The sequence below is a fragment of the Suricata suricatta genome, chromosome 9 (genome assembly GCF_006229205.1).
Source record: "Suricata suricatta isolate VVHF042 chromosome 9, meerkat_22Aug2017_6uvM2_HiC, whole genome shotgun sequence".
In the NCBI taxonomy this organism is placed as follows: domain Eukaryota; kingdom Metazoa; phylum Chordata; class Mammalia; order Carnivora; family Herpestidae; genus Suricata; species Suricata suricatta.
In genome coordinates this window covers 102,560,822-102,570,931 of record NC_043708.1, presented here as the reverse complement: position 1 = coordinate 102,570,931, position 10,110 = coordinate 102,560,822, and the positions used below count along the sequence as shown (strand labels likewise).

General features: G+C 35.2%; 1 protein-coding gene across 2 annotated transcripts in view; it reads left to right on the top strand.

Moving 5' to 3' along the window:
* CLPX (caseinolytic mitochondrial matrix peptidase chaperone subunit) overlaps positions 1 to 10,110 on the top strand; it is a 39,681-nt gene that overhangs the window by 6,249 nt on the left and 23,322 nt on the right. For both annotated transcript variants that reach the window (XM_029950834.1, XM_029950833.1), the window contains exons 2-3: positions 3,302 to 3,459; positions 4,469 to 4,586. In XM_029950834.1, coding sequence (XP_029806694.1) covers positions 3,302 to 3,459; positions 4,469 to 4,586 — 276 coding nt within the window. The remainder of the gene's footprint in view (positions 1 to 3,301; positions 3,460 to 4,468; positions 4,587 to 10,110) is intronic.

Here is a 10,110-nt window from a genome sequence, read left to right as displayed (position 1 = left end):
TATTTTGATAGGGATTGCATTAAATCTGTAGTATGGACATTTTAACAAAATTTGTCTTCCAGCCCATGAGCATGGAATGTCTTTCTATTTCTTTGCATTGTCTTGAATTTCTTTCATCAGTGTTTTATAGCTTTCAGAGTACAGATCTTTCACCACTTTAGTTAAGTTTATTCCTAGATATTTTATTGTTTATGGTGCACTTGTAAATGGGATTGTTTCCTTAGTTTCTCTTTTTGTTGTTTAATTTTTTAGTGTGTATGGAATGCAACAGATTTCTGTGCGTTACTTTTGTATCCTATGACTTTACTGAATTCATTTATCAGTTCTGGTAGTTTTACAGTGGAATTTTTAGGGTTTTCTACATATAGCATATGTCATCTACAAATAGAGTATTTTTTACCAATTTGGATGCCTTTTCTTTCTTTTTTTTTTTTTTTTTAACATTTATCTTTGAGAGACACAGAGTGTGAGTGGGGGAGGGAGAGAGAGAGAAAGACACAGAATTTGATGGAGGCTTCAGGCTCTGAGCCTGAAACGAGGCTTGAACTCACAAACCGTGAGATCATGACCTGAGCCAAAGTCGGATGCCCAACTGACTGAGCCACCCAGGTGCTCCCTTTTATTTCTTTATTTTGTCTAATTGCTGTGGCTAGGACTTCCAATACTATGGCAAATAAAAGTGCTGAGACAGGACGTCCATGTCTTCCCCTGACCTTAGAGGAAAAGTTCTCAGTTTTTCACCAATTGAGTATGATGTTGGCAAGAAGCATATTTTAAAAATATTTTGACCACTACTTTAATATTGTTGGCTTTCTTTGTTTTGTATTTTATTCTATATGTTTATAAACATTCGGAGAAGGGGTCCATCTATACCCTTTACCAGACTCCCAAAAAGGATTTAAAACTCCTAATAAGATTGCTACAGTGATTTCTGTGAAGATTTTTAGGATTGGTTCAGTACAGTGGTTAAAAAGTGTGGTCCCCAGACCAACATCATCAGTACAACCTGGCATTTTGTTAGAAATGCATTCTTGGGTGGGTCACCTGGTAGCTCAGTCAGTGGAGCTTCCGACTCTTGATTTCGGCTCAGGTCATGATCCCACAGTTGTGGGATTGAAGCCCGTGTCAGGCTCTTCACTGAGCATAGAACCTGCTGAAAATTCTCCCTCTCTCTCTCTCCTCCCTCCCCCTCGCTCCCCCCCTCCAACCCCTCACCCTTTGCCGCTCCACTACGACCAAAAGAAAATAATTTATTCTACTTTAAAAAAAAAAAGAAATGTATTTTTGGGGTCAACCTGGGTGACTCAGTTAAGTGTCCAGCTTTGGCTCAGTTTATGATTTCATAGTTTGTGAGTTTGAGCCTGGCATTAAGCTCTGTGCTTAGAGCTCGGAGCCTGGAGCCTGCTTTGGATATTCTCTCTCTCTCTTTCACTCATTCACTCACTCACTCACTCACTCAAAAATAAAGAAACATTAAAAAAAAGAAAAAACGCATTGTTGGATCCCACCTGCAACGTTCTGAGTCAGAACCGGGGAGTACCCCCTGCCATCTATCTGTGCTTTGTTTTAACAAGCTCTCCTGGTAATTCTGGGGCGTGCTCAAGTTTGAGAACTACTGGTTTAGTATTTTTTGCATCTTGTTACTGCTCATAGATTATAGATTGTTAAAACTGCATCAGAGCTAGCAGTGAAATTCTCAAATTTAGAAATTTAAATGACATGAACATGTTTTTCAGATAGTATTTTCTTTGGTATCTGTATGATTCCATTGGTTTCATATGTTACTTGATAAGTTATTTTAAGTGAAGGACTTATTTTTCTTTCTATTCAGAATAAGTAGACTTTGAAAGGATCCTGTTCATAACTTTCTCTTAAATTCCTGAAGATAATTTATTTTCAGCTTATTTTCTAATAATATTAGATTTGATAAATTGTTAAACACAATTTTAAAAGATGTATTTTATTGTAAATGGGAATCAATACATTGTATGTGATACTTTAGGGTTAAGTTTAATTCTAAATATCCAACTACAAATAGTCTGACATAAAGCTTGTGGTAATTGTAGTTTTCTTTGCGAATACTTTTTAGTGGTTTGATTAAAAAATTATACTTGTTACATAGATTATAATAAATTATTTTATTATGCTACCATTAATATTAATTTATGGATGTTTTCAAACACACACAAAATAGAACAAGGAACACCCAAATACTCATCACTCAGCCTTAATATCCATTAAGTTTCCATTAAACTAATGTCCATTAAACACCAACTTGGGAAATGCTGACTTACATTATGGCTCTTTTGCCGTTGACTGTAGTTTATTTAGGGGTTTAGTTTGTATTTCTATGAGTAAAACCAGGGTTCAGCCTACAGTGATCCTTTGATGGACCAAGTCTGGCCACACCCATATTGTTTCTTTTCATATTACAGACTGAGTAGTCGGAACTGAGACTAGATGGCTCAGAAAGCTGAAAATATTTACCATACCATCCTTTACAGAAGAAGCTTGCCACATAAGTCGGTGGTTAACCTAAATCTTTTTTAATAATTTTAACTTTAGATATGGTAAGGGGCACCTGAGTGGCTCATTCAGTTGAGTGTACAACTTGATTTCAGTTCAGGTGACGATCTCACACTTTGTGAGTTTGAGCCCCACATCAAGCTTTGTGATGACAGTGTGGAGCCTGTTTTGTTTTCTCTCTCTCCTCCTCTTTCTCTGGCCCTCCCCTGCTCACATTCTTTCTCCCTCAAAATAAATAAACATTAAAAGCAAAAAAAACCCAAAAACCTCCAAATATGATAAAAGGTTAAAATGTTTGAAAGCACGATAGTGGTGACAGTATTTACTAATTTTTTTTATAGGATTGAAATGTTTCACTAAAACACATGTGTTTAAGTCAGTTGCTTATTCTCATTGATAGAAATAATAAAGAATAAGAATATAGGGTGTACGTGGCCTTTTTCCCCTACAGGTGAGGCATATGTTGAACTGTTCATCTCTCACACTTTCAGAGAGCCATTCATTGCAGTAACCTCAGTGGTCTTTCCTCACTTCCAAAGGACAGGCCCACAAAGAAACCTCTTTATTTACCTGGAATCTGTTGGAGGCCCAGGTCTGGCCTATTTTTAAGGGAGCTCTGCCTCTGACAGTGTCATTATTTACCATTTTGCTTCTACTGCTATGAAAACTAATTTTTTCAACCTCCTTTATACTTAAGGAATTTTTGTTTTCAGGGTTTTACTGAAGGCATGTTAATGTTTGATATGTAGACTAATAAATTTCATTATATTTTTAGGTATATCTTGTCGCATTCATATACCTGTTTTAGGAAGGCTCGGGACCTTTGAAACTCAGATTCTACGAAGAGCTCCCTTTAGAACTTTTACAGAAACACCAGCATACTTTGCATCAAAAGATGGGATAAGTAAAGATGGCTCTGGAGATGGAAATAAGGTATCTTATTTTTATTGGAATATATATATATATATATATATATATATATAGACGAACACATATATATATTTGAGTTCTGTCAAACAACTAAAAGTAATAATAGTTTATTCTGTTGGTCTATATGTTTTCTGTAGGAAATGTGAAATGTATAATAACTGAAGAATTTTATGTAATTTCATTTTGTGTTTTAGTTTCAACCATAAAATAGTTTTATAAATATTGCTATTAGCATTAACTAAAATTTCTAACACTCCAAAGTAATAATGAAACTTCATTAAATCTGTGCAGTCTGTAGGATTAAATTAGGAGTAGCTGTCATTTCACACAACTCTGAACAATTCATGATAGTGTAAACCCCACTTAATTCTGTACCTATACATTTTGGATACCTCTACAACTTAATGTTGGTCTACTGTTTAGCTAGCAAATAGATGATCAATGATGGTATTGGATTAGTGAATGATTACCAATTTTTTTCATTGTGTGAATTTCACTAACACTTGAGATAATGTTATATGTAAGGCAAAATGCTAGGTGCTTTCATATCCACACTTAATCCTAATGATGACCCTCCTTTAGAGAGAGAGGTAAAATTATCCCCATTTTAGACATGAGAAAAGTTAGATTGAAGAAAATTATGAGTCACTATTTGTCATGATAGTAGCTCCTGATTCAGTTTCACTGAACTGTATTTTACCTGTAGTAACTTTTTCTCCTCGCGTTAACACACAGGAAACATTGAGTCATTGAAAGAAAGCTGTTTATTTTATGTGCTGGCTCATACCATGTGAAGAAGGACTACAGATAAATATATGTCTTTACTAGAACTTTATTTTTGTGGTAAATGGATCTTTTCATACCAATAATAGTAGAGATATAAATAATAATAATTCCACCCTAAAAATTATAAGGTTAATTACAAACTAACTTACTTATATTTAAGTTACATATAAAATGGTTGCCTGAAAGTAACAACTGGTACTCTTTTTTTCTCCTGTGTGAACATTAGAAATCAGCAAGTGAGGGGAGCAGTAAAAAATCAGGCTCTGGGAATTCAGGGAAAGGTGGAAACCAGCTGCGGTGTCCTAAATGTGGCGACTTATGTACTCATGTAGAGACCTTCGTGTGTAAGTATTACTTCCTCTGTTGTTGTTCTTCTCTACCTTTTCTATAAATATAAACTGCATAGAAATACATAAATTATGTAAACCAGAGTTATGTTAACATGATTCTCTCTTATGTTCACCAGATACTAAAACTCCCCAGAACTGATAATACTTTGCAATGTGGTATAAGAAATAATTTAAGAAAAGTGTTTGCTTCTTTGTTTTACATGTGTCTGTTTATTTCAAATTTGGATTTTGTGAGTGTTCGTCTATGTGATGTATAGGAGAACCAAGGAGTATTTTTTTCTGTTTTTACTCTATTCTTCAAATACCTGTGAACATCTCATATAGGTGGAGAGATCAGTCATTCAAATATTAAGGTGTTTTTCCCTCACTGAGGAACCAGAGGAACTAAGCTTTCAATTCTATCAAGTGTGATAATTACTAATGATTTAGACACTGAGAGAAGGAAGAACTCAACAGTCCCACTCTTGCTGGTAGGGTCAGTAACTCTCTCTGAAATAAATACAAAGATGCTACTACAGATCTTTTGTTTCATGAATCAAATAACTCATTTCCTACATGATTAGAGTTAATGGTAATTCAAGAGTAAATTATATTACACTATCATGTCAGCCTTCCTACATAGTCAAACTGTGAAAAAGTCTTTGGTGAGGTTTGGCAGAAGTTTCTGTTTCTGATGATTAGCTGGAGAGGATTCTCTACATTCTAACCCAACTACTGAGATCTTAGTTACAGTTTCATGTTTATCATTAATATTAATTGGCCACTGTAAGAAAAAGTACTGTATGTAGCATGTTTTTACAATTTTTGGAAAGACTTTTAAAGTCTTTCCATTCTATAGATGGAATGTTTGAGATTCTCTTCATGGTTTTACCTCATAAGAGATCAAAGAAGAATCAGTCTGAATGAATACTAATTTGGTTGTGATATTACAAAACGAAAGTGGTAGAACTAGATGATAAAACTTCTAAACATTTGCTATTAACAAATCTGGTGTGAAGTAATAAAAGTCTAAACCGTCTGAGAATTGCTCAATTCATAATGGCAAACATTGTCCTATTAACACGTTTTAATCCAGAGTTTCCTGTTTTTCCAGAGAAAATGTCAGTCTTTGTAGACTTGAAGAATAATTCCTTAGAGTAGACAAGGAAAGAAACTAATATTTAATAAATGTCAGCATATGTAATTTTATTCTCACAATCTTATATTTGTCAGGAGAGAGCATATCCACATTTTCATAAGTTAAGAAGCTAAGATTTAGCAAGTTTAAGTAACTCATTCGGTGTCACAGAGCAGTGAAGATTTGCTTTTTAGAACTTCCTATTACATACATCTTTACCAACTGGAATTCTCTAGGGATAAACTAGCCCCTATTGAGATGAAATTTATTTCTTTTACACAGGGTTTTCAAAACTTGCCAGTTTGTACTAATCATTGGGGGGGGTTGGTTGGGTGGTTGTGGTTTTTTTGAGAGAATCCTAAACAGGCTCCTTGCTGTCAGTGCAGTCCAATGTGGGGCTTAATCTCACAAACCTGAGATCATGACCTGAGCTGAAATGAAGAGTTGGATGCTTAGCTTAACTGAGCCAGCTGGGCACCCCGGGGTGGTTGTTAAACATACAGATTCTCTCCTTCCCTGGAGATAAGATTCTGTAGAATCTAGAAAATGTATGTTTAACAATGAGACCAAGTGTCAAAAACAGTATTTCTAATGTTATCTGCTCACCTTAGGGTTGGGGTGGTTTCCTTTGGGAATTCTAATTGGGGAGAGGGATGTGGGACTAGAGAATAGAGAAGAAAAGAGTAAAAGAAGAGTAGATACTTATGAATAATTTAGTAAGCAAATGTCTGTTGAAACTGACACTGCCAGGCTCAGAAAATAAACCAAGATGAACATGACACTGTCTTGTCCTCTGGAGCTTTACTGCACAGGAGTGATAGGCCCCCACCCTGAGATGAGGCCCTCCTCTCTCGGTTCTGCTCACCCCAGTACAAGTCTCTTCAGAATGCATCTCTTTAGGATGCTGAGGATCTTCTGTGACTACTCACTGAAAATTGGAGAGTTTTGTTGAATCTTGGGCTATTCATTTTGTTTGAATCTGCATTTATTTAGTTATAGGTTCATAAACATCTTTTTATATGCTTTTTGGTCACTTGTTCTTTTGTGAATGGCCTATTAAGATAATTGTCCACTTTTTTGGTCATTTTTAATTATTTTTAATTACCTGAGGAATGTATGTGTGTATCCCCCTTTATAAAAAAGGTATAACTTTGTAGGTAAAAGTTAAAGATATATTTCTGTAATATATTTTCATCAAACATAATAACTTTTAAAAAGCATCAATGGTATCAAATTGTTCATGTTTTTACAAATTTTTTTTTTTTACCTCAGCAATATTTTGAGGGAGGTGTATGCTAATAAATACAGGTCTAATCCTTTCCTTTTAAGGTGTATATTTCAGGGGTTTTTGGTATATTCATCAAGTTTTATATCCATCACCACTGTCTAATTCCAGAACATTTTTGTCACCCCAAAGAGAAGCACCATCCCCCTTACTTCTGTAGTCACTTTCTATGCCTTTCCCTCCCCTCCCTGGCAACCATAAACCTATTTGCTGTCTTTATGGATTTGTCTATTCCAGGTATTTCACATAAATAGAATTATACAATATGTGGCATTTTATGTATGTCTTTCACTTTCATCTTTCTGACATTTTCCAGGTTCATCTGTGTTCTATTATGTATCAGTTTTCATTGCTTTTTATGGCTGATAGTATTCCTTGTTTATCCACTCATCATTGATGAACATTTGAGCTGTTTCTGCTTATTGGCTACTATGAATAATGCTACTGTGAACATTTGTGTACCAGTTTTGTACATGTTTTTACTTTTCTTGGGTATATGCTTAGGAACAATTGCTGAGTGAAATGGTAACTCTGTGTTTAGTTTTTGAAGAAACTACCAAACTTTACCACAGAGGCTATCCATTTGACAACCTGACTAGCAATGTATAAGTGTTCTAATTTCTCAACATGTTATTTAACACTTCTCTTTTTATTGTAACCATTATAGAGATGTGAAGTGGCATCTCATTGTGGTTTCAATTTGCATTTCTCTAATGACTAAAGATGTTAAGCATTTTTTTCATGGGCTTATTGGCCATTTGTGTATCTTGTAGAAAAGACCATTTAAATCCTTTGTCCATTTTTAAATTGGGTTATCTTTTTTGTTGTTGAGTTATAAAGAGTTCTTTATATATTCTGAATACTAGGCCTTTATCAAGATTTGTGATTTGTGAATATATTCTTTCCTTCTATAGGTAGTTCTTGCCTTTTAAATACTGTATAGCAAGAGGCAACAAACTTTTACTATGAAAGGCCAATAGGGAATATTTTAGGCTTTGTGGGCCCTGTAGTCAGTGTTGCAGCTCTTCTCCTGTACTGTTATGGTGAGAAACCAATCATAGACAATGTAAAGGAATGAGGATCACTGTGTTCCTATAAAACTTTGTATAAAGACACTGAAGTTTGAATTTCATTAAACTTTTATTATCATTTTTTCCTAAAGTGTAAGAACTATTCATGGACCTTTCTGTGTATATTCCACCTCACAAGTATATTTGTAGTGATTTTTATGCTCTTTTACTGTGGTATCATTCTTGTTTGACTTTGTGGAAATAAAATACCATTTTTATAGATAGCATTATGAATGCATAGAAAGTCATCAGAAATTGAAATAATAATATCTTAAGATTTTTTTTATTACAAGGACTAATATATACTGTTTTTCAGGGTTTTTTGCCTATTTAATAACTTGTCAAACATGAATAGTCTCCCCACTTTTATTTGTGGTAGACCTTTAGTTGTTTTTATTTTTATGTATATAATACTTTTTTTTTTCTCCATAATATTTTATTGTCAAATTGTTTTCCATACAACACCCAGTGCTCTTCCCCTTAAGTGCCCTCCACCATCACCACCACCTCTTTTCCCCCCTCCCCCTTCCCCCTCAACCCTCAGTTCATTCTCAGCATTCAGTAGTCTCTCAAGTTTTGCATCCCTCTCTCTCCCCAACTCTCTCTCTCTCCTCCGTTCCCTATAATACTTTTTGAAGGCTTATTGTACTTACATGCCTTAATACAGTAGGAATTAAACTTTTCTATTTGGTCTGGAGATTTAATGTTGGGCCCTGAAACTTGTTTGAAATCATTAAGAACTTTCATATGAGAGAGTTTTTACTGAGGTTGTCTGTCGTTGGCATATTATACAAGCATGTTTACTGGGGTTAGTATTCTGTATGTAAAAGAATATAGTACACTTGTAGTAATCATTTAAAGGCAAGTAGTTTATCCCCTGATATTTCAACAAAATTAGATTTTGCCATTTGTGTGAGTAAAAAATAAGCTTTGCAGTGCTTGTATTTTTTTTTCTGAAATAGCTTTTTGATAAGTAAAATTGAACTTGGATATACATTTAATATGTTCCATTGTCAAATTGGTATTGTGATATTCAAGTAGAATGTAAATAACTATTTAAGCAAAGAGAAATGGGATTTGTTGGTGTTTAGTCTCTTTCCATTTGACCTAATTTCTCTAGAGAAATATTTTGTTCTCATGTTCTCAGGCTAGATTTTCCTGTCACACAGCCTGAACTAGATCAGAGGATTCTCTGCCCTTTAATCCTTGCCCTGTTTACCATCAGTAACAGTTGTAAGATGAAGCTTCATTTTATTATTTATTTATTTATTTTTTAAGTAGTTTATTGTCAAATTAGTTCCCATATAACACCTAGTTCTCTTCCCCACAACTGCCCTCCTCCATCACCTCCACCTCTTTTCCCTCCTCCCCCTTCAACCCTCAGTTCGTTTTCAGTATTCAATAGTCTCTCAAGTTTTGAGTCCCACTCTCTCCCCAACTCTCTTTCCCTCTTCTCCTCCCCCTGGTCCTCCATTAGGTTTCTCCTGTTCTCCTGTTAGACCTATGAGTGCAAACATATGGTATCTGTCCTTCTCTGCCTGACTTATTTCGCTTAGCATGACACCCTCGAGGTCCATCCACTTTCCTACAAATGGCCGTTATTTCATTCTTTCTCATTGCCATGTAATACTCCATTGTATATATATACCACCTCTTCTTGATCCATTCATCAGGTGATGGACATTTAGGATCTTTCCATGTTTTGGCTCTTGTTGACATTGCTGCTATGAACATTGGGGTACATGTGTTCCTGTGCATCAGCACTTCTGTATCCCTTGGGTAAATCCCTAGCAGTGCTATTGCTGGATCATAAGGGAGTTCTATGGATAGTTTTTTGAGGAGCCTCTACACTGTTTTCCAGAGTGGCTGCACCAGTTTACATTCCCACCAACAGTGTAGGAGGGTGCCCATCTCTCCACACCCTCGCCAGCATCTGTAGTCTCTTGATTTGTTCATTTTAGCCACTCTGACTGGTGTGAGGTGGTATCTCAGTGTGGTTTTGATTTGTGTTTCCCTGATGATGAGTGATGCTGAGCATCATTTCAT